Source organism: Apodemus sylvaticus, chromosome 5, assembly GCF_947179515.1.
Source record: "Apodemus sylvaticus chromosome 5, mApoSyl1.1, whole genome shotgun sequence".
Taxonomy (NCBI): domain Eukaryota; kingdom Metazoa; phylum Chordata; class Mammalia; order Rodentia; family Muridae; genus Apodemus; species Apodemus sylvaticus.
Genome location: NC_067476.1, coordinates 161,606,212 through 161,631,820, shown reverse-complemented (window position 1 = coordinate 161,631,820; position 25,609 = coordinate 161,606,212). Strand labels below are relative to the sequence as shown.

The 25,609-nt window shown below is 49.4% G+C and overlaps 1 protein-coding gene across 1 annotated transcript in view; it reads right to left on the bottom strand.

The window, feature by feature from the left end:
* Positions 1 to 517: 517 nt before the first annotated feature.
* The window catches only part of Cdh26 (cadherin 26), a 54,109-nt gene continuing 29,017 nt past the window's right edge, over positions 518 to 25,609 (bottom strand). Inside the window, exons 8-15 of the mRNA XM_052181742.1 lie at positions 23,800 to 24,068; positions 20,560 to 20,702; positions 18,690 to 18,935; positions 17,121 to 17,336; positions 16,479 to 16,609; positions 8,720 to 8,773; positions 5,888 to 5,962; positions 518 to 721 (exon numbers count right to left, since the gene is read on the bottom strand). Coding sequence (XP_052037702.1) covers positions 518 to 721; positions 5,888 to 5,962; positions 8,720 to 8,773; positions 16,479 to 16,609; positions 17,121 to 17,336; positions 18,690 to 18,935; positions 20,560 to 20,702; positions 23,800 to 24,068 — 1,338 coding nt within the window. The remainder of the gene's footprint in view (positions 722 to 5,887; positions 5,963 to 8,719; positions 8,774 to 16,478; positions 16,610 to 17,120; positions 17,337 to 18,689; positions 18,936 to 20,559; positions 20,703 to 23,799; positions 24,069 to 25,609) is intronic.

Here is a 25,609-nt window from a genome sequence, read left to right as displayed (position 1 = left end):
CCCACCATTCCACTTTGCCTTATCAAGACAGAGTTAGGATCCATAGTTGATCCTCATCCTAGGACCATGTCTTAGGTTCCTTCCTGCTGTTGTGATAAAACACAAAAGCATCTTGGAAGAGGAAGGGTTTATACTGGCTCAGTCCAGGGTACAGTCCATCACGGCAGGAAGTGGAGGTGGTAGGAGTCTAAACCAGCCAGTTACGTTCTTCTGAGATCAGGAAACAGAGAGTGATGCTTGGCTTGCTTTCTCCATGTACACAGTCCATGATCCTAGCCAGGGAATGGCATCACCCACAGCCTAGGGAATGGTGCTGCCCACAGTGGGCACCTCTTCCCATCTCTTTTAATGCAAACAAGATACCCCCCCCCCTGACATGCCAGGGGTACATTTCCTAGGTGTTTCACGGGTGATTGCAACAAACCACTGCAGACTAGGAAATGACTAAGGATAAAGAACAAAAGGAGAGGTCCATGAATAGTGATCGTTCTCCCAAACCATGACCCCTCATATACCTTTACAAAGGAACTCTTGATGTAGAACACATTGCTTCTGGTGGAGTAGATTTTGAGCCCGAGAAGCCCAGCAACTTGGGGGAGAGGTCCTGCTCCAAGAAGGTCAGAGAGCTGAGGGTCTCGGCTCCTTCACACTCTCCTTCCTCTCTGTAAACCTGAGGCAGGTAGCCAGTGTCACCTTCCAGAACATCGATACTCTGGAGCTTCTGTGGAAAAGCCAGGGAAGGAGACATTCACGGTTACAGACTCCCAGATAGCATCAGTGTTCTCTTGGCTGGAAAGTGTCTGATGTGTGCATGGGAGGAAGGTCTCAGCCCTACAGACTCAGCTACGGCAGCCAAGCTGAAGCAGGAGGTACTGTCTCCTCCTTCTTCACTATTTCAGCTATGATGGTGACCAGTCCAGGCGCTGATAGACTCCTCACCCAGGTCCTCTCACCCTTCTTGCTCCCTTGTGCACTAATCCTTGGCACACCCCTGAACCTCTCACATCCCGGACACTTCCTGCTTATCTCCACTTCCTGAATCTTCACTTGGGCCAGCGTCCTCTCTCTCTCCAACCTTACCATGTTTCTAGTTTGAGGACCCTTCCTAATGCACAGATGCCCTTCCAGTCTACCTGCCCTTCACTGTCTCGGAAAGGGTGGTCCCCACTCAGTGAGCCCTTAAACATCATTCTGTCTCCTCCGACCATATTCTGGTCTCCCACACACATGCACAAGCCACGGTGTCACACATTTCCTCATGACAGTGAAGAATGATCACTTTCAATCCGGGACACTTGATGTCATTATATCCAGAACTGAAGACTCTACCTCACCTTGCCTAGGCTGATACACGGGGACAGACACATGGACCTCATGCTAGACATCCCTGAGTGTGATTCCTCTTGCCTTCCAACCACCTTCTGCGCCAGAGTTCCTAAGCATCAGACCACAGAGGCTGACACGTGACCATCCTGGGGACAAACCCAAGCCTCAAACACTTGTTGAAAATAAAGTTTGGTTGCAACACAGCCAAGCTTCCAAGCCTACACATCAGCTGTGTGGCCTTGGCCACACATAGTTGCTGGGCTTGGCCCCCAAGTCCTAAAATATTTCCTATCTGGATCTTTACAGGAAGGTGGTTAACAGACAGACCACATGCGGTGATCCTAGAAGCTATTGGGATATATTTATCGCTACTTTAGTGAACATAAACATAACAAAATTATGTTTTATGTCCATAATTTCATGAACACCTTTGGTTAGCTCACAGTACCACCGAAAGTTAACCAAAGTGTATGCTGAATAATAGTGATTGGGTGGGGCATTCTTGGAAAGGGTGTGTGAAGGCCTGCATGTGTGAAGCTTTAGCATAGCACAGCTCAAACCACGGCATCCCCAGCAGTGCAGCTGTGTACAGAACCCTTGCATTGCTCCTGGCTCCCTACCCACTACTCCTCCACAGACACGATTCTGTCCTCTCTTCTCCAATGTCCAGCCACTACCTCAGGCCGTTTCCTCTCTCTACTTACTGCATTAGAGAATACAGGGAGTCAATTAATCAACTCCTGTTTGTAGTGGGTACCTGAATGACCTCATTTCCTGCCTTCTGGATATACGCAGTGGCTGAGTATGACCTAAGGATGAGGGGCATCAGGAGTAGTCTCTCACCTGGCCACACGGCCTCTGGTGATCCTCTCCTCTAGTCACATGTCCTTCGTTTCCTCCTAGGTGATAGGATCCCTCATGGATCTGAGATGCTGGACCCTCATCCCATTTGGAAGCTTCCTTCTGATGCCTCACAACTGTGATGTGAGCAAGAAGCGGGGGGGGGGGGGGGGGGGTCTTCCTATTAAGTCACTCTGACAGGAAGCAGGCCACTCTGAATCTTCCTCCCACTCTCCATACATCCCAGCCTTTCTCTGATCCCCATACTCTTGTCTGAACTCTGAATTTTTCAGCCTCTGACTTAATTGGATTCCCCCTCAAGCTCTTCAATAGCATGTCTTGGCCTTTAAATCCCTGGCAATAGTCAAATCCCAAGTAAGGCCAATCTTCCACCTGACTAGATCTGCCTTTCCACTCCACCTCTAAGGCTCTATGCACAGACCCACCCCTCACGTATAGGGCTTTAGGTATGCTGAGTCACTCGCTCCCTCTCCCCCTGGCCTCTGCTTCTCATCTCTAAGAGTGAGGGTCCCTGCTGCCAACTTCCTGTCTATAAACTCCAGCTCAATGTTCAGGGCCCAGACATCTCTCTGGATGCATTTCCTGGTTTTTTTTTTTTCATCCTGAGTCACTTAATAAGTGTTTAATGGGTAGGCAGGCAGGTGGAAAGATGGAGAGATGGGTAGAGTTATAGATGGATGGATGGATGGATGGATGGAAGGATGGGTAGTAGAGAGAAGGTTAGTAGAGAGATGGAGGGAGGGAGAAAGAAGAGGAGGAAGGGAAGGAAAAAGGTAAGGATGAAGGGACAGATATATGGAGTTATGTATATTTGTATGCCCAGAAGGATGAATGGATGGTGGGTGGGTGGATGATGGATGGATGGGTAAATTGATGGATGAGTGGACGGATGGGCCAATGGGTGGCTGGATGGGTTGATGGGTGAATGTATGGGTGGATGGATGGGTGGGTGGGTGAGTGAGTGGATGGGTAAATTGGTGGATGAGTGGATGGATGGGTGGATGGGTTGATGGGTGAATGTATGGGTGGATGGATGGGTGGGTGGGTGAATGTATGGGTGGATGGATTGGTGGGTGGGTGAGTGAGTGGATGGGTGGGTAGATGGATGGTGGAAAGCAAAGAGATGGAGGGGTGGAAGAGGAGCTTCAACCTATTATGCTGGTCATGAATCCAGTGGGCCTTTCTAAGCTGCCTTAGCTGACAGAGACTCCAGATACCTTGAATGGCGACAAGAGCAGTTGAAATGTGAAGGCTCAGAGAACAACATGAGAGGTAGGGTGAGGCCTGGGGAGGGGAAGCTGGGGGGGGGGGACCCACCCGATGCGCATGCTCCCCTACTGTCACTCCCCAACTACAGTCTCATCTGGTGGCCAGCTGCTCTCTAGTTCTCTCTGTGTCACAAGAGCCCTGGTCCCTCCACAGAGCAGAAACACAGCCTCCACTGCGCATGGAGTCATGTAGCCCACAGACCGGAGTGGATCCCACACACCTGCTGGGCCTGTTATCTGAGGGCTGTGGCCAGCACCCTACTGCCATCCAGTGCATCTCCCCATGGTAGAGAGGAAGAAGAGCTCTCTCAGCTGAGAGGCGAACTCCAGACCTGGCCCAGATGTTAGGAGTCCAGTCACATCCGTTGAGCAAAGCTAAATAGATAATTCATGACAGACTTGCTATGTGCAGAGCAAAACTGAATCAGCAGCAGGGGCTGAGCCTCAAGAACTCAACTTCAAACCCCCAAGGCTGGCGGCCAAGCAGCAGGGTTCTGCGCCCTGACTCAGCAATTCCAGCGTCCCCTAAGATCAATAATTCATCACAAACCACCAACTAAGTTTGAAGGCTCGCGAGGGAGAGAACTGCTCTTCTCATCTGAGCTTTAAGTTTCCCGTCTTTTCTCCTCACACCATGCAACTCGGGCCTTAAGTTGTACTGCACAGAGCTGCTTGTAGGCTTGGCATGGGAAAGGCGGAGGGGCTCCGCTCCTGGAATGCAACCTTCTCCTGCCTAGATGCATGGGGACCAGTAGCCCTGTCTGTGCTGCCTGCTGGTCAGCTCGGTATGTGCACACATGAAAATGGGTATCACACGGAATGGTCATGAGGTTGTGTGTGTCAGTGCATGGCTTCATGTGTGCACAGAATCTCTGGCAAGGGGGTGGAACTGTCCAACCGTCCTTCGTGGTTAGGAAGCCCAGGCCTCACTGATAGTGCTTCGTAGCCAGGTGTTCTGGTTTGGACTCTGATCTAGCCCCAGATCTCTTCCTCCTATCCCTCCCGCAAAAGAGGAGACAGTGGCCTATGACATTTCTGCCCTCATAGCTCAACAGTCTGAAAGGAGAGGTTGCCGGTTGCCTGTGCTAAGGCCCCAGCTCGTCCTCAGAGCTCGACAACACGGATCAGCTTCCCTGGCCTTTGGTTTTCAGGCCGACCTTTCTCCTGGGGCTTTGGTAACAAATGCATATTTCATTTTCCATTGATTATTCTCCTTGGACCTGAAGAGCTCTGAAGTGATGGATGTCAGGGGCGGGGCTATTAGAGGGGCTCTTGACTCTGATTGGACTCTGAGGACTCTGCCCTCGCCAATGGGAAATGATGGAATGAGGGAAGGCAGGTCCTGATTGGAAGAAGTGGGTTCTTGGGGCTGTGTCATTGCAGGCTCCTCCTACTGCTCCTCGCTTAGACCTGGAAGCCTTGAGTTGGGCCCCTTTGCTGTGCCATGATTCCCCACCACCATGATGTTCAAGTGTTCAAACCACAGGCTCACAGTAGTGGAGACAGCCAACATGGCTGAAGCCTCTGAAACAGAGTGAAAATATGCCTTTCCCTGCCTCCTCTCAGGTTTTCTTACTGTTGTTTGTTTTCCTGTCAGCTTTTTTTTCTTCTTCTTTTTTTTTATTTGCCAGAGATGAAAACGTGGCACATTGTAAGGATATAGGGTTCCCTCAAAGAAGTTCTATGTGACTGAGTAAGAGAAATGGAGAGAAACAGAGAGAGGGAAAGAGAAGAGAGAGAGAAATGGAGAGAGAAAGAGGGAAAGAGAAGAGAGAGTCAGAGACAGAGATATCATGGGTCCTCAAGGATCTTCCTCTCAGTGATCAGGGCCTGAGAAATGGTCTTCCAGCCCAGATCTGGACAGAAAATTCCCCCCTCAGGAGCCTGGTGGATCTGCTTTGCAGTGTATCACAGCAGCCACCAGGCACTGTGCACACTGCAGGACCCAGAGGCAGATACAGAGATGCAGTCCTACCAGGGGATAGTAGACAGATGCAGAGGAGCCAATACTGGGAGACCCTGGCAGAGGCCCTACACCTCTGTGACCCACACATAGTCATGCTCACTGCCCATGGTGTCCTGCAGTCTCGTCCCTTGTCCACTCTGGCTCCAGAGATGGTGATGCCAGGGCATTATGGGGGTTCATAAGACAAGATTCCATAAATTCAGCTCAGAGGCTCTGATCAGCACCCCAAGGCCTACAGCATCCTGAGACTGTACAAGACAGGGTCCTAGAACCTTAGATGAGAGGCTCTAATGAAGTTTGCAATAATACGTGTCTGTGGTAGAAGCCACCACACTATGATCTGGTGCTATGGCAGCCTTTGCTGACCTGTACCATGATTTTGGAGAGAGCATTTCCAGTCAGACTCAGAGCAGAGTGGAACAAACGAAGTGGTGACGGGCAGTGTAAGGGAGAAAAGGACACCTACCTGGCTCCATATCTCCTCCACCCTTCCTTCCATCAGCTGCAGGGGCCGTCTGGGCACCATGCGATCCAGGTAGACCTGCAAAATGAGCCAGCAGCCTCTAGCACGAGGAGCACTCTCCACACAGCTCCCTGAACCAGTCCTCAGCAGAGATTCAACACTGAGGTAGGATCAGACCAAAGACAAGGGCTCACACTCCCCTGTGTGCTGGAAGAGGGAAGGTCCCGCAGGGCCATTGCTGGACCTCACTGAGAGAGAGAGGCTCTTGCAGAGAAGGAGGCTGGAGTCTGCCCAGCATCAGCATCAGGGTCCTTTCCACAAACCCCATCCGTTGGGGGAATCTCTGTGTATGGCTGTGTTCCCTCAAATCCCTTCCTGTGATTCCCCTTGGCCTTGCTCATGGCCAGCACGGGTCATTTTCTGAGGTGGGCACACGGGTGCTCACTATGTTACCGCATCTATCTGCCCTAAGGGTTGTTCAAAGAGAAAGTGTACAATGGTAAGGAGTGGCTAAACACAAACCTGGTAGTTCCCCAGCTCAACCCCATGCCACATCCTATATGGAGGCTAGCCAGTTGCGGGAACATGGGTGTCAACAACTTTACTCTCAGTTCACACTGTGCATGTGGTAGGCTAGCACCGGAGAGTGACAGAAACATGAAGAGCCGTGAATGACATGAAGGGATAAGAGTCTTTCACCCAGCTGGAGCCAGAAAGGCCTCTTCGGGTAAGAACCGTAAGAAGGAAGTGAAAGGGCTAGAGGGTGAGGGCGTGGAGGGGAGGGGCCACAGAGGGTAAGAGGAGTGACACAGGTCAGGGCTGGGAGAGAAGGGGCAGGAGGTGGGAGGTGGGGCAGGGGCTACAGGGTGGGTATGGGTGGGTAGAGGCCACAAGGCAGGTGGGGAAGAGCTACACAGTAGGGTGGGTAGAGGGGCCACATGGCGAGGGTTGGAAGGAGGAAGCCACAGGGTAGGACAGGGGAGGGGGCCACAGGACGTGGGGGGGCACAGGAACACGCACATGCACGCACACATGCATACACATGTACACAGACACACATGCTGTGTGCATGCACACACAGGGGCATGCAGACAGACACACATGCACACAGACACACACATGTAAGCATACTCACAGATATGCACACACATGCATATACACATATGCACACACACATACATGCATACACATACACACACATGCACACATGGAAGGAGAGGAATGCAGGCTTTGTCTGTAACACAGAACCTCAGGGTCTAGCGTGGCCTTTTCTAATCCTGGTTGGACAGCCTGGCTTCTTCACAAAGACTAAAGTTGGTTTTGCCTTGAGCCAATGTAGCATCCTAACACCACACTACAGGAGTTTCTTCCATAGCCTGAACAGTGGCATCTCCTGACTTGGTACCTCTCTGGCCTCAGCCTCTGGCCCTGGGTCATATGATCTCATCATCACTGAATAGTACTTCACTTCCTCTTAGGTGTTTACTGATTATGTCAATGATGTTCTCTAACCTTACTTTTGCAATATAACCAAAGGTGGTCTTCATCATTTTGAACCCCATATGAGAGCCATGCCAATTGGCCTTACGAAACTTGAGTTAAGTTTTGAGTCTTGTGTCTAATGAATCGACAAGGACTTTCATTGGATGGCCAGAGATGTTCAAATACTGATGATACTCAGGATGATTCCAGGGACATACCAAACATTTCTTGATTCTTCAAAGAGCAATTCCCATCAAGGGGAGAACTAGATTTTAGGAAGTGTTCCTCTGCAACTTTACCATACTACTCAAGTGGTATCTGGTTTTATCAGACTCATTATTTGAACCCATCACTTCAGTTAATAAGTGTGAGTTATATCAATACCTCATCAAATAAGGGCTTTAAAGCTTCCTCTCATCTGCCTTATTTAGAATAGACAGTTGGTAGAATTTCATTGGAAAAGAAGGATTTGGCTACCAAGATGCTCAGAGAAGGGATCGATTGGATGATCTCTCCCATCCACCCTATCTCCAGCAGTCCGACATCTCAAAACTTCCACCAGTGTAAAGACAAACACAAATGCATCTGCTGAGATCAAGTAGGCAACCCAGTAGCCAAGAGGACACTGAAAGGACCCATGCCCATGTGACTTCCTGCGTGCTTAACTGCTTGTTCTGTGTGTGTGTGTGTGTGTGTGTGTGTGTGTGTGTGTGTGTGCGCGTGTGCATGTGTAGAGTGCTGTACATGTATGTCTCTGGTGCATGCATGTGTGTGCATGTATGTGGGAAGTCTTGAAACTGATGTCAGCTGTTTGGGCCACTCTATATTTATAGTGTTTTTAAAATGTGTTAGTAGTGTCCCTGTGTTCACATGTGCGTGTATGACTGTGACTGTTATCCTGTCTGTGCCACAGAGAGTGTGCAGAGGTCAGAGGTCAACTTCAAGTTGGTTCTTTGCCACCATCTCCCATGGATTCCTGGATGGAACTCCAGTCATCGGGCTGGGGCAGCAATCAGTTTACTGCTGAGCCATCTCACCGGCTCCCAACCTTCATTTTGTGAGACACAGTCCCTCAGTAAACCTTAAATACATATCAGTTTGGCTAGGACGACTGATCAACGAATGAGCTCCAAGGACACATCTATCTGCAAGGCCAACTCAGAACCTTATGCTTGCTGAGCACCTTACAGACTGAGGCGTCACCTGGCCCTGACTCAACCATTTCTAATTCATGTTCCATATTCAATAGTTGCGTATTGATTATATTTTGAACCTACCATTTCTCCCTTCCAAACCACTTATTTTAGTGGCTTTGAACAGGCAGTGCTTATGGTGACATGCATGTCTACTTACCGGCGTGGAACACAAGTTCCTTACTCCTCTTGGCTCAAAGAAGTTGCTGCAACCCTTAAATTTAAGAAAAAAAGAAATGTGGTTGATTTTATATAAATCAGAGGCAGAGGTAAAGACATGGGAATCCTTGAGATAACTCTGCTTTTCATTGCTGAAAGGCAGAGTGCGGAAGAGAGCACTGTAGGCTCTCATAGCAGAGAGTCCACACATGGGGACACTCACAGCAGAGAGTCTGCACACCGGGACACTCACAGCAGAGAGTCTGCACACGGGGACACTCACAGCAGAGAGTCCACACACATGGGGACACTCACAGCAGAGAGCCTGCACATGGGGACACTCACAGCAGAGAGTCTGCACACCGGGACACTCACAGCAGAGAGTCTGCACATGGGGACACTCACAGCAGAGAGTCCACACATGGGGACACTCACAGCAGAGAGTCTGCACACCGGGACACTCACAGCAGAGAGTCTGCACACAGGGACACTCACAGCAGAGAGTCTGCACACGGGGACACTCACAGCAGAGAGTCTGCACACCGGGACACTCACAGCAGAGAGTCTGCACACAGGGACACTCACAGCAGAGAGTCTGCACACGGGGACACTCACAGCAGAGAGTCCACACACATGGGGACACTCACAGCAGAGAGTCTGCACACGGGGACACTCACAGCAGAGAGTCTGCACACCGGGACACTCACAGCAGAGAGTCTGCACACCGGGACACTCACAGCAGAGAGTCTGCACACAGGGACACTCACAGCAGAGAGTCTGCACACAGGGACACTCACAGCAGAGAGTCTGCACACCGGGACACTCACAGCAGAGAGTCTGCACAGGGGGACACTCACAGCAGAGAGTCCACACATGGGGACACTCACAGCAGAGAGTCTGCATACAGGGACACTCACAGCAGAGAGTCTGCACACGGGGACACTCACAGCAGAGAGTCTGCACACCGGGACACTCACAGCAGAGAGTCTGCATACAGGGACACTCACAGCAGAGAGTCCACACATGGGGACACTCACAGCAGAGAGTCCACACCTGGGGACACTCACAGCTGAGAGTCTGCACACAGGGACACTCACAGCAGAGAGTCTGCACACCGGGACACTCACAGCAGAGAGTCTGCACACGGGGACACTCACAGCAGAGAGTCTGCACACGGGGACACTCACAGCAGAGAGTCTGCACACGGGGACACTCACAGCAGAGAGTCCACACATAGGGAGACTCACAGCAGAGAGTCTGCACAGGGGGACACTCACAGCAGAGAGTCCACACATAGGGAGACTCACAGCAGAGAGTCTGCATACGGGGACACTCACAGCAGAGAGTCTGCACACAGGGACACTCACAGCAGAGAGTCTGCACACGGGGACACTCATAGCAGAGAGCCTGCACACAGGGACACTCACAGCAGAGAGTCTGCACATGGGGACACTCACAGCAGAGAGTCCACACATGGACACTCACAGCAGAGAGTCTGCACACAGGGACACTCACAGCAGAGAGTCTGCACACGGGGACACTCACAGCAGAGAGTCTGCACACGGGGACACTCACAGCAGAGAGTCTGCACACGGGGACACTCACAGCAGAGAGTCTGCACACGGGGACACTCACAGCAGAGAGTCTGCACACAGGGACACTCACAGCAGAGAGCACACACACAGAGACACTCACAGCAGAGAGCCTGCACACGGGGACACTCACAGCAGAGAGTCTGCACACAGGGACACTCACAGCAGAGAGCCTGCACACAGGGACACTCACAGCAGAGAGCACACACACAGAGACACTCACAGCAGAGAGCCTGCACACAGGGACACTCACAGCAGAGAGTCTGCACACGGGGACACTCACAGCAGAGAGTCTGCACACAGGGACACTCACAGCAGAGAGTCTGCACACAGGGACACTCACAGCAGAGAGTCTGCACACAGGGACACTCACAGCAGAGAGCCTGCACACAGGGACACTCACAGCAGAGAGCACACACACAGAGACACTCACAGCAGAGAGCCTGCACACGGGGACACTCACAGCAGAGAGTCTGCACACAGGGACACTCACAGCAGAGAACCTGCACACAGGGACACTCACAGCAGAGAGCACACACACAGAGACACTCACAGCAGAGAGCCTGCACACGGGGACACTCACAGCAGAGAGTCTGCACACAGGGACACTCACAGCAGAGAGTCTGCACACAGGGACACTCACAGCAGAGAGTCTGCACACAGGGACACTCACAGCAGAGAGCCTGAACACGGGGACACTCACAGCAGAGAGCCTGCACACAGGGACACTCACAGCAGAGAGTCCACACATGGGGACACTCACAGCAGAGAGTCTGCACACAGGGACACTCACAGCAGAGAGTCTGCACACAGGGACACTCACAGCAGAGAGCCCGCACACAGGGACACTCACAGCAGAGAGTCTGCACACCGGGACACTCACAGCAGAGAGCCCACACACAGGGACACTCACAGCAGAGAGCCTGCACACAGGGACACTCACAGTAGAGAGCCTGCACACAGGGACACTCACAGCAGAGAGTCTGCACACGGGGACACTCACAGCAGAGAGCCCACACACAGGGACACTCACAGCAGAAAGCCTGCACACAGGGACACTCACAGCAGAGAGCACACACCAAGGGTCAAGTATGCAGCAACTCAGCAGCCAAGAGCACTCTGCAAGGACCAATGCCCATGTGACTTCCTGTGTGCTTAAGTGCTTGTTCTGTGTGTGTGTGTGTGTGTGTGTGTAGAGTGCTGTACATTTATGTCTCTGGTGCATCCATGAATGGTGCATGAGTGGGAAACAGGGTTCTGCTCGGCAGCAGTGGGATTGATCGCCAGCCAGACTGCTGTTAATCTTAGAGATTGAGCTCTGGTGCCCTCAGGTGAATATAATAAAATGCTTTTGTCTGTGGAAGAAGGGCTGAGATGTGCCATGTTTAATAAGAGCTATCAAACAAGCTGCATGTCTATGGGGTGGGGGTTATCATGGTAAGTGGGACCCTCCTGCCTCTGCCTTCCCAGAGTGGGGGTTACCAGAGGCCAACACACTTACTTGTTTGATGTGGGTTCTGAAGCTTGACCTCAGGTTCTCGTGGACAGCAAACAGTTTACCAATGAGGTCCCCCTCACCCTCACACAGTAGCCACCAATACAAGCTACAATCGTAAGAAATATTTTGGAATACACAGTTTTCCAAAGCTGCTCCTCCTCTTGGATTCTTATTGTGGAGGGGTTTGTTATAAATGCATTATGGGATCTTCTCGAAGGGCCCTTTCCCTCACAGGAACTGTCTGCCTGTCACTGGTGAGGTGACTGCAGCCAGGGGCAGACTTCTGTAACTCTCCAGAGTCCCCAGAGCAGAGGGTCTTGGTCTGGCCATGGCAGGATCACACCAAGGCCTTGGGAGAAACACTGGTTTCCCCTGGGTGGTGATTTCCTTCCAGCAGGGGGCCAGCCAACCCCTGTGATTCTGCACACCTCGCCAGCTCAGACTCTGAGGCAAGGGCAGCTGGGAAGGGAGAGGAATGGGGAAAGAAGATCTTCCTCCACAGGCATCTGAGATGTCTGCTGGTGTGAGACATGGAGTCCAGAGCTCCTGTGACTGACACAGGTCCCTAGTGTGAGTGAGCGCACGGGGTAGATCTGGAGAGTACACTGGCAAATGGCTTGGTTTAGATTTAAGAGACCTGACAGCAGGCCATGTTTGCATAAGATCTCTGTTGTGATTTGAATGAAAATGGCCCTGTTGGCTCACGGGGAGTGGCACGGGGAGTGGCACAGGGAGTGGCACTATTAAGAGGTGAAGCCCCCTTGGAATAGGAAATAAGTCACAGGCTTTTGAAGTCTCACATGCTCAAGTCAGGCTCAGTGTGTCTCTCTCTTCCTGCTGCCTGTTGACAACATAGAACTCTCAGCTGCCTGTCCAGCACCATGTCTGCCTGCATGCCATCATGCTTCCTGTCGGGTTGATAACAGACTAAACCTCCGAACTGTAAGCCGGCCCCAGTGAAATGTTTTCCCTTGTAAGAGTTGTCATGGTCATGGTCTCTTTGCAGCAATAAAATCCTAATTAAAACAACCTCTTTATTTTAATCTAGACTTGACAATCAGAAATAAAGCAACTTTTCAAAGAAAATCAAGCGTACACACACACTATAAAGGAAATGCAGCTGGCAGTGGAGCCCCACAGTGACTTGGAGATATGGCCTCCTTTGCAGCAGAGTCTAAAGCACTGACCTAGCAAATGAATTGATCTTGTTTTTCTATTGTTTTTTGTTTTGTTTTGTTTTTCGAGACAGGGTTTCTCTGTGTAGCCCTGGCTTTCCTGGATCTCACTCTGTAGACCAGGCTGGCCTTCGAGCTCAGAAATCCACCTGCCTCTACATCCCAAGTGCTGGGATTAAAGGCATGCACCACCATTGCCTGACTGCAATAAACAGATCTTAAGTGGCTCCTTAGCTTAGAGAAAATGTGAACAGAGGTTGCCCTAAACGTCACCATGAATGTGCTTATTTCAGACAGGACCCCAGGACGGAAACCCAGAGAGGCCAAAACTCCTCAGTTGTCTCCCCTATAAAGTAGGACATCCCTCGGGGGCAGGGGAGTGACTGAACCTGTCCTCCAGAGAGTCTGTGTTTGAACACTCAGTTCCCTGCTGGTGCTGCTGTCTGGGGAGGTCTTGTCTCCTTTAGGAAGGAGCTGGTGAGGAGGAAGTGTTTCACTGGGGGCGGGCATTGAGAGTTTACACTCTCACCCCATTTCCACTTCCTCCTGGGCTTCCTGTGTGCCATCAGGATGTGATTGCTCCTGCCTTTGCTGCTCGCTGCCATGTCTCTGTGATGGACTCCCCGTTTTGGAACCTGAAGTGCATGTGAGCCCTTCCTCTGTCAGTTGCTTTTGTTCATGGTGTTTTACCACAGAAAAGCAACTAGTCCACATCACCCCTTCCCCTCATCTAGAGTGAACTCACAGCACAGCTCAGGGTTGCCAAATGGGTCACACCTAGGTAATGCCCTGGGCTCCAGAAACTTCCAGACTAGAGAAGGTAAGAGAAAGCAATGCCAGCCCCATACATCATGGTTGTAATTATGGGCACAACTCCTCAACTAGCAGGGCTGAATAAACAGGGTAGGCTGAGACCCTGGTCATGCTATTAAGTTGGCAGCCCAGGCTCAATTTTTGGCTTTCAAAATGGGGAACAGCTACTACTTAGAGAAAGGAACACTGGCACATTTGTAAACAGTCCTAAACTATTCTGAACTGCACAGGGAGAAAAATCTTCCCTCTCTAGGTTCTTGTCAGGAAGCCTTATCACACGCAGGCCTGGGAAGCTGCCAGGGTGTTTCTCCTGTAGAACTAAAACCAGACAGAGGCAGAAGAGATGTGTTACCTTCGCCTCAGGCTTGGCACTGGCCACAGCTCTGTTGAAGGGCAGAGTGGGCATCTGGTCTTCCCCAGCTGGATGCATCTGTGAAAACCAGAGAAAGAAACATGACAGAGGTCAGAGTTACTGAGGGCAGTCATAAAACTCAGCAAGCAACCTGGGGGCGGGCTTTGAGAGTTTATACTCCCACTTCTACGCCACTCCTCGTGTTTCCTGTGTGCCATCAGCCTAACCTTACCTAAAACATATAACAGCAATGTCATCAGGGAGGAGGCATTTGCCCCCCACACCTAGATGGTGCATTTGCAAGAGGGGATGCTTTCCTGATTGTTATTTGCAGTGGCTGGTGGGGAGGCTGAACTTCCTACTGTGCAGAGTTTTACGTCAATCATATCAGAAGACCTCAGATCTCAAAAGTCACCCTCTCTTAAGGTACATGCAATGGTCCACAGGTTCACCCTGTCCTCACATGGCAGAAATCATCCCCAAGGGACTCCAACATTGACGGGTGCCTCAGTGGGGCCCACCAGCCTCCCCACAGGCAGGCAGGGGGCATCCACATGGTTCCAGAACTCATCTTAGCAGCCAAACGTGACAGCGTGGATGGATAGCATGTTAGATGGAGTCTTCCCCCAAAGAAGACAATATCCCTGGTGTAGGGACTGTGCTGGCTGGCATGGTCACATGAGATAGCAAGACAAATAGGCATGAACGTGTTGGAATGAGGTCAGCTGCCAGCATACATCCCATGCTTGTCAGTGCATGACACGACTTTGATTTAATTAACTGCGAAGTCCATTAGACTGCAGGGGAGTGGAAACACTGGCATCATTTTATATACAAAAACCCAGGGCCTGCAAGATAACCTAAGTGATGCTTACCGACGTGGAATTGAAACTGGGGTTGACTGGCTCTTGGCTCTCAGAGTACTAGAGTCTCTAGGACAGAGGACTTGGTTTCTAGCTGCTGTTGGGGGAGCTCGTGGAATCTATAGGGAGGGAGGCGTGGCAGGTGGAGGTGGGTCTCCGGGGCTCTTGAAGGTCACAGCAAGACTCTGGGTCTGGCCTGAGCTCTCATACAGTGAGAGTAGGCATTCCAGATGCTCCTGTCCCCATGCCCCCACTCACCCCAGGCCCCATTCCCTTCCTCACTCCAATGGCTTATATCTCCTGAACCATGAGTCAAGAAAATGGAAAAAAAAAATCATACAAACAACAGCCCGTCTCTGGTGTCCACAAAGAAAAAGTGTATGTCTAATGGCCAGAAAAGACAGAATTTCATTTTGACATTTTTGCTGTTTCTTAGATCAGCCACTTCTAGTTTCAGAGAAGAGAGACAGGGAGTTCATGACACGATCATGGACTATCTGACCCAGCCCAAAGTAGCTACGGGGATGAGACAAGGCTCCGCTTCAGCAGCAGCAGTTGGGAAGATCCAGCTATTGCTGGTCCTGACTTCATGAGACTGAGCTGTGGATTCTTGGGCCATCTCCTCCAATCTGTTACCTGGGGAGCTGACTCCATCGCTCCAGGCCACGGAAGAGAATGTGAGCCTGGGTAGCGCATGGCTGGCTCAGCTACAGGAAGTCAGGAGGACATAAGGCAGAACAGCCTTGTTCCTACCAAACCAGTGAGATCACTTCTCACCCTCTGTGTTGCAGGAGGATGGAGCAGAGGCTCCATCTCAGGATGACTGACCGCGGCAGAGAAGCCAACTCAGACCCCCTCACCAGGGAGCAACGCAGTGCCACCCAGAAAACCTCAACCCGGCAGAATCATTTCTCCTAATCTTGGTTTCTCAATCGAGCACTGGGCCAGATAATTCTGTGTTGGGTGATATTTGACTATAGCCCTAAACTGAGCCCACTAGAAGCCCATAGCACCTTCTAATCCCGCCCACCTAATGTGCCTCTAGGCATTGCCAAGTGTTCCCCCAGGGGCAAAATTTAGTGTGGCTGAGAAACACTGATGGAAAACACAAATGCATCTGCCTGTGCTGTGCAATTGGAAGAAATGCTTTCCTGTGTGTCACTCAAACGTGAATTAAGAGTAAGGAAACGAGGGTCTAGAGAGATGGCTCGGCCGTTACGCGCGCTGGCTGCTCTTCCAGAAGATGCAGGGTCAGTTCTCAGCGTTCTCATGGCAGCGCACGACCGTTACAATTCCTTACAACGCCCTCTCTGGCCTCTACAGGTAGTGCACATGCCTGGCGGACAGACATACATACAAACGCTCACACATACACATAAAACAAGGAACAACTCTATGACACCTGCGCTCTACGGATTTGTGCCACTGACACCGCTGCCATGTGACGCGTTGCTCTGCAGTCACTACCTGTGCTGAAAGGGCCTTGCTTTCCTCATTATACACAATCAGTGTCTGGTGGCCACTGTCACTTGGGATGAAGCTTCTGAGCCTCTTGGGTCCAAATATGCAGGAGCACCGCAGCAGGCAAAGGAGAGCAGCTATGATAAAACAGAAAGAATTGTGCAAACTCAGCTCTGCAGGGGGCTTCAAGGCGGCCAAGCTCCGTTCACTCCACTCAACGGCTACCTGACAGGGTCCGGTTCCATCTAAGCTATCTCAGCACTGCTCGGCTTAACGGCATGTGGGGGAATCAGACAGATGCCAACCCTTTTGTTGAATTCACTGCTTGATATTAACTGGCCAAGAATATTCTATTGTTTCTTGGACTAACCGGTGCCCTTATTAACCCAGGTATCCAGACGCCTGCGTACTGCTGTAACCATGGTCACTGCAAACATATGCTCGCTCACCTTTGGACCATGTCCCTCTGGGGGTTCCATTGTTTACATATTGCCTGCACATGGAAACTGAATTTTGGTTAATTAGTGTGTCTGACAACCTGTGACCTGAACAAGCCTGGAGTTCATCCTTCTCTCCCACCCATGCACAGCCTGTCTTGTTGCGCTACGGCCAGTGAAAGGGGCTGAGCTGCCTTCAGGAAGCACTTACTTGACAGAGCCATAAGTGCTGCACAGACTGGGGACAGGACCCACCACAGGAGCCCTGGATCTGAATGCTCCTCACATTCAGATCCACCGGGGCAGGAGCAGATCCTCACATGGACTGTCTGCTTCTGGGCGAGGCCCTGTCTGTCTGCTATGAAGAGTGGCACCAAGTAGTCCCCGGGCGGGAGGCTTCTCAGCACTATGAGTTCAGCAGATCGGCCTGCAAGAGCAGAAAGGCATGACTGGGCTCACCGGCCCCGAGTGTATCTCCTGGCCACCGTCCAGGGTCGAGGCTCCGAAAGTGGCACACGACAGAAAATCAGAAAAGCAAGGAGCAGGTAGGAAAGTAAAGAGGCCCTTTGCCCCAGGATCTGGATAGCCTTTCCTGTTGGACACCATTGATACATTCAAAATTGCCTACAACAAGGACAGCGTGTATTTTCCTAACCACACCTCAAATGAGGATACCAGATAAACTGTGGTAACCTGGGCCAAAATGGTCCATAGCTTTGAGTTTTTAGCACCCCTTATTCCTTAATATAAATAACACTCCTCATGAACCTACATTACAACTTTATTGATAGAAGAAATATCTGTAACCTTTAAACCTTACTGTAAATTATACTATCTAAACAAGCACCTTAGAAAAGTTCCAGGATCTCACCTACACGGCCACAGGATCCTACCCACACCTGACTAAACACAGGATTTTCCATACCCACACGACCCAACTTAGACCCACTGGATCCTACCTAGATCCATGGAATTCTGCCTATACTCAAAGGATCCTGCCTACACCCACAGGACCTAACCTATACCCACAGGATCCTGCCTACACCCATAGAAGCCAGTCTATACCCATAGAATCCTGCCTACACCCACAGGATCCTTGCATATACTCACAGAATCCAGTCTATACCCATAGAATCCAGTTTACACTCACAGGATCCTACCTACACCCACAGGATCCTACCTATACCCACAGGATCCTGCCTATCCCCATAAGATCCTGCCTATGCCCACAGGATCCTGCATACACCCACCGGATCCTGTCTACACCCATAGGATCCTGGCTTTGACTTATCTATGTTCCCTTAAGAACCCTCATCTTGTCAAGCTGGGCTAGGACAAAATCCGCCCTTTGGCCTGTCAGTCTCTCTAGCGGGGATAAATATACATTTCTTTACATCTTCCCCACAGAGTCGTGTGGCGACATGCTCTAGGACTCGCAGAGCACTGTTCACATTGTTACAGCCATGGCTGCTGTTCACTACAAGGACAAGGACCCAGATGAAAACTGGGAGAGAGAAGAGGACAGACAGACACCTGAGTGTGCAGTCATCTTCCTCCATGGTGACAAGAAAGCCAGGAGTGACAACAGACATGCAATACTCCGTTGAGGCAAGCTCACCCCAGCCCTCATGCCCAGAGTCCTTTCTGACCAGGCTGGTCTCCCACAAAATACACTCCATTCTTTAGGATCGCCAAGTGTACTTGAGACTGGATGGCTCAGTGTCCCCTACCCTACATCACACTTTGTTCCAGTCTGGGTTGGCCTCCGACCCATACAAACCTTCCCCCTGCTTTGTCCTCAGCATCCACGTCTCCTCCACATCTCCCTGGCCATCATCCAAAGCAAAAGTGAAGGGGTCAGCGTAGGGGTCCAGGTCTGCATCCTCTGCTTCTAACAGCAGGGGCCTGCTCCCAGCCAACTCACAGACCTCCAAGTGTCGGGAATGGGGCTGGAGAGTTGGAGCATTGTCGTTGACATCAGACAGGAAAAGCATCAGAGTCCCTGTGCCAGTCAGTGGGGGAAGGCCTTGGAGAGAACAGAACCCAAGCAATAGAAGAGGTTATGATATTAAAGAGAGTGGGTAAACACACACATACACACACATGCACACACACATGCACATATGCACATGCATATATGCATGCACACATACACACACATGCACTCGGACACATGCATGCACACACACACACACATACACACACGCATGCACACACAAGGGAGTATTGGGCAACAAAAATTGTTCCTGATGGGTTTTAAAAGAAGAGGTAGGGTGTAGAATCACATGTCCTGTCAGTCATGGTACATGCTGCAGTGGTGCTGGGAAGGAATGAATAGCTATCAAAGGGGAGCATGGGGGACCCCCAGGGAAGATGAGGTCAGCTCTGGCCTGCTGGGGACACTGCCTGTGATGACAGACTACACCATTTTATAAAGTGCACTGGGGAAAGCTGGGAAAAGGAACCGGGGCTGCTAAAACCACAGGAGGATCTCTCCTCACGATCAGCAGCTGTAAAACCAGACACAGAAACGCAGGACTCTGGCCCCAGGTAGAGACATGGCCATCAATCAGGCTGCCTGTTCATCACTGTTACCCACTAAAAGTTTTCTGGTGAAGAGCAAAGACCTCACAGACACTGGGAAGGGAAACACCCCTTGGGGAAGCCCCTGGTTTAGAGACCGTAGGAAAAGTATGAGGCCTGACTAACAGTGAAAGCTAGTGGTGGTCTCTCTGGCCCCTGGCCACTCTCCTCAGCCCGTAAGTTGCTTTCCTCTTCAGTGGGCCCTAAGGCCACTCACTGTCCCTCTCATTCCTTCAGGTGCCTGCTTTCCTCTATAACACACTCTCTTATCTCTGCACTCTGTGATATCATCTCTGAATTAGTCTGATGGACTGGGGACCCCACGGGAGGGCAGGATAGGACCATGGCAACAAATTTATGATCATTTAGAAATCAGCTTTTGTAATTAAAAATAGGTCAGGGGAATCATGAAGTCATCCATGACAGAATCATGGAACCCTGAGTGTTCCCCTTCCTGAAGGTAGGCTAGCATCTCGCTTCCCTAACATTCTGCCAGATGATTATGCAAATGGGCTGGGCAGGTTCACATCGCTTAGGCTTTCTTCTGCAGACTTTTCTAAGTGTGGTTTTTAATGTTACTTGAAAACGTTCACACACACAGCTTTCTATTTGGATGCGTTTAACTTCGGCCTTGTGGGAATATAGAGAAATGTGCTAGGACATGTTTTTAAAAATCACTCGTCCTGGTTTATGACAAATGCATTCCACTCAGTCACATTTGCTGGAGCTGACGAGCCATCCCAGGTATGGGAAACTGCTAAATATTTATCACACGTCGTTGGGCTTGACAAAGAGCTACTCATTATCTTACGGGCAGATGAGACGGGTGGGTGTGACTGCAGACTCCTGGCTGGCCTAATTGTCTCTGCTGAGTGAACACTGCCCCTCTTTTGGCAGTATCGGTCCCTGGTTTGCCATTATGGGAGTTATTATCAGAAATAATCTCTAGCATAGAGGCAAAGTGAAAACAACATTTATTTTATAATTTCCTCAGTGATGCTAAAAATGGCCTCCCTCAGGAGGCCAGAGCCAGCACTGTTCATTCCCAGCTTCACCTCAGCACTCACCATTGTCAACCGCATGGACGACGATTGTATAGAAGCTGTCATTCACATGAGGGGACTCCCGGTCTATTTGCCTCTTGGTGGTGACCACTCCTGATTTCTCATCCACAGTCACCCAATTTGCTGGATCATGAACCAGTTTGTAACTTGTAGAAAGAACACACACACATTTTTCTTTTAATGGTGAAGTTTTACCACAAGACAAATCATAGGCATGGTGGTACATGCTCATCATCCCAGCACTTGGGATATAGAGTCAAGCGACCATGAGTTCAAGACCATCTTTGGCTACAAAGAGACTTTAAGACCTTTCCTCAAAAAATATTCTTAATAACAAATAAAAATATATTATAGAACTTCTGTGATAGTTTGAATAAGAATGACCCTGTAGGCTTGGTCACCACAGAGTAGCACTACTTGAAAGGATTAGGAGGAAGTCTGTCGCTGGGAGTTTGAGGTTTCCAAAGCCCAAGCCAAGCCAAAGGAAAGGCTCTTGCTCTTCCTGCTGCCTGTGGATCTGGATGGAGAACTCTTGGCTACTTGTCCAGCTCTATGTGTGACTACATGTTTCCTGCTACCATGATAATGACTAAACCTCTGAAACTGCGAGCAAGACACGATTAAATGCTTTCCTTTTCAAGAGTTGCCGTGGTAATGGCATCTCTCCACAGCAATAGAAATGCTGACTAAGATAACTACAATTCCCATCACAAGTCATTTGGGGATCCAAAGACAGTTGAAATCCAAATGCTCACCCAAGTGCTTTGAGTTTGAAGGCTAAGGGATGACAGTGAAGACTCAACAATGTACCAAGTCTAGGATCACAAGAATACATGTCCTTCTCTAGGTGGTGTGCCTTGGGAAACACTTGGTGTGGGAGCAGAACCAGTCTTCAGGTATCAGTAGGTGGTGGCTTCCTGTTCACTACAGTGTACCACAGACACACAAATCTGACTCCTCTTGCAGTGTCTGCGTTGTAGCAGATTCCAAATGATTCCCTCACCTAAGTGAGGATCATTTTCCTACTCCTCACCTTGTGAACATGGAACCATTTTAAGCAATAGACAGAAGACTCTAGGATTTCTGGGAGTGGCTGCCATCAGATGATACCCACTGGAAGTGTGTCTGGTTGCTAACCACTATGCCTCTGGTGGGACCACATTACAGAATTCCTGTACTCAGCCAGCAGCAGCAGCAGCAAAGCTCAGGTAAAGAAAAGGGGACAGATACATATACCCAGAAGATGCTCCTACATGTAATAAGGACACATGCTCCACTATGTTCATAGCTGACTTATTTATAATAGCCAGAAGCTTGAAATAACCCAGATGTCCTTCAACAGAAGAATGGATACAGAAACTATGGTATATATACACAATGGAGTACTATTCAGCTATTAAAAACAATGAATTCATGAAATTCTTAGGCAAATAGATAGAACTAGAAAGTGTCATCCTGAACGAGTCACAAAAGAACGCACATGGTGTGCACTCACTAATAAGCGAATGTTAGTCCAAATGCTCAAAATAAACAAGTTAAGATTCACCCAGCACAGGAAGCTCAAGAAGAAAGAGGACTTAAGTGAGGGTGGTTTGGTTCTCCTGAGAAATGGAACATAATACTCACAGGAGCAATAAGGGAAACAAAGTATGGAGCAGAGACTGAAGTAAAGGCCACCAGCGACTGCCCTACCTGGAGATTCATCCTATAAATAGTAACCAAACCCCGACACTACTATGGACGACAAGAAGTGTATTCCAAAAGAAGCATGCCATAGTTGTCTCTGGAGGGACCTTTCCAGAGCCTTACAAATACAGAGGCAGATGCTAGCAGCCAATCATTGGACTGGGTGTGGGGTCCCCAATGGAGGAGCTGGAGGGTAGTCTGGAGGAGCTCAAGGGGTTTACAGCTCCATGGGAAGAACAATGATTTCAGCCACTCAGACACCCCAGGACTCCCAGGGACTGAACCATCAACCAAGGGGTACACATGGTTCCAGCCAAAATTGTGGCAGAGGAATGCCTTTTGGGCATCAGTGGGAGGAGTGGTCCTTGGTCAGGTGAAGGTTCAATAGATGCCCAACAAAGGGAAATTGAGGGGGTTGAGGTGGGAGTGGGTCAGGTGGAGGGGCATATACATGGAGGCAGGGGGTGGGAGGAGGGGTTGGGGGTCTTTGGGGAGGGGGGGAAATCAGGGAAGGTTTTACCATTGGCAATGTAAATGAAGATGATATTCAATAAAAGAAAGAAAGAAAGAAAGAAAGAAAGAAAGAAAGAAAGAAAGAAAGAAAGAAAGAAAGAAAGAAAGAAAGGGCCAGATAAGGGCAGCATCTCCATGGGCTTTGTCTTCCTCAACTGGGAAAATGCTTCTAACAGGGTTCACAATGATCCCCTCTTGATAGCCAATGGGCCATAGCTTTTTTCTCATCCACAACTTTACCAGTTAGAGAAGGTTCCAGTAGTTCCTGTGGTGTTATAATGTTCACAAGCCAAGGGCAGAAACTCAAAAGTTCAAACACAGATTATCTTAGCCTGAAAATGCCCTTAAGGCAAATGTGGTCATTAAAAAGTAACTAACCACAACCAATGTACAATAGACAGTACAAGGTAAAACTCTACTCTCTGGACACATCTACCATGCCATAGAAGACACCCAAGCCAACACCCTGCCTGACACCATGCTATAGGATGTCCTGGAGACTTGAAAAGGGAACTAACTGGGAAGGGACCCAGGGAGCTGATGTTTGATGATCACAGAGCTTCCTTCTGGAAACAAAAGATGTTCTGGGTGGTGTGTGAATGCATTTGGTGCCACAGACTGAACTCTTACAGTCAAAAATATTTGGCTATTAAATATATCACTTAAAATATTAAGAATTAGCAAAATTGTTTACCTAGAAGCTATGACATCTGGAAAGAGAGACAAGAAATATAACTCGGATTTATACATACACACACCCATACTATACATATATATAGGCTATGAAAGGAAATAAGTGGGGAGGCTCCAGGAGGGAGCTGCAGGTGAGGGTGTGACTGCGTTGGGCTAATGCATGGGAATGGAAGTTAGGCCAACCTAGCCAGGAGCTGCAGAATGAGTTGGATTCACCCAGCCAATGGGGATTCACCTATGTTTTTACTCTTTGGACTGAACCAGTCTTAGCAACACTCTGCAGCAGCCATGGCCAATAGTCCCCGCCCTGCCCGTCAGAGCCAGCCACACTTCCTGCTCCTCTGTGCCCACCTTATCTGGCTGCCAGTCCTGTCTGGGTCTGTGGCATTGAAATATCCCAGCTGGATGGCAGGCCAGGCTCCATCCTCCTCACTGACGATGAAGCTCCTAGGGTGAAAGGCTGGCGGGTCATTGGTGTCCAGCACCTGCACGCTCACCGTGGTGCTGGCCATCGCCTTCCTCAACGGCTGCAGTTGGCCCTCTTTACAAAGGAAGAGCTGCTCCTGGTTCTCCACAACAATGATGAGGCTGTGGGCTACTTGGGTTTCATAATCCAAAGGCTGCCAAGGTAAGAGGGGGCTTGATTAGTACCCACTGCTCCCCTGGCTGGAGGAAGCTCCACAGAGTCATCAGGAATCCAACAGAGGGTGGACATGATCAAAAGCCGGTCTTCAGATCCCTTTCAAATCACTTATGGGGCTCACTCTCTCCTCCTCCTCTCCTGGCTGCACAGAGCCCCCATCCATCAGACAGTGATGAAAAATGCAACAAAAACCAGAACTCATGAAACATTTAAGTGTTAACCACACCACAGGAAAAAAAAAATCAGAGGAACTTCGAGAAATATAGATGCTAATGATCATAGTTACTCAGGGTACAAAGTGGGCAGGGACATGGAAGGGCTGACAGAGTCAGGAGGTTTGAAGAACTTTGAGGTGTGTGTGTGTGTGTGTGTGTGTGTGTGTGTGTGTGTGTGTGTGTGCATAATCCAGACACCCAGTTTCCCAAGGAAGGCAGGGAAGGGGCTTGGAGTCAGCAGGGCCAAAGCTGCTTTCTCTTTGATGAGTCTTCTGTATTTAACTCATTGCTATTCTGTGGCCAAGAACTGCTTACTTTTGGTAATTTTTCTCTTCTTTTAACTCTTTGCCATTCTAAAACCAAAAGAATGTTGACTTCCTGTAGTTTGATTCCAGCTGATAATTGCAGGGGAAATAGTAAAAACAAACAAACAAACAAAACAAAACAAAACAAAAAAAAGACCTAAGTTTTTCTCTGGCTCAAAGGCCCCTCCATGGCCAGGTAAGAGGCTTGGGGCTCATTAACTCTTTATAAGCCAGAGAGAAAAGAAGTGAAAGAAAAGATAATTCAAGATTCAAGCACATACACACACACATACACTCACACACACACACACACACAAAGACACACACAGACACAGACACACAGACACACACACTTTGATTTGGCTAGGCCTGACCACCTGTCTCAACAACTCCACAAGTGCTAATGCATATTTAACATATATACCTACCTATACACAGATGTTTATACATACATATAGGCAGACATACATATACATATATACATTTCGTAGATGGGGCTGAGCCCCCAGTCACATTTTATTTTTTATCTTTGGCAATTTAGTCCTTCTTAGACAAAAGTTCTTCATAAAATTACCTCACAGATGAAATGTTGTGCAGAAGGAGAGTTGCAGAAAGATGTGGATATTAAGTTCAAAGCAGTGTTTTGTTCTATAAGCTCATTATAAGTTCAAAGCAACAGTTTCACATGGCCTTGCTTAATCATAGTGAACACGTATGGCTTAATCCTTGAACTTAACCTAAAATGAATGTTTTTTTCTTGATCACAAATTTGTTCCAAGTCTGCTTTATTATCCTAGTGCAATTATCCCGTGACACATGAAGGTTTTCAGAACTCTATTTGTAACTTTATTCTATGGGGGGGATTACTTGTATCAATTTAAGAGTTTATAAAATCATTATTAGGAATCGTGAAATCATCGAATCATCTATACAGCATTATTACAGGAGAGTACATTTTCATGTTGATCTGCAGGAAATTTGCCCAATAGGGTGGCCTA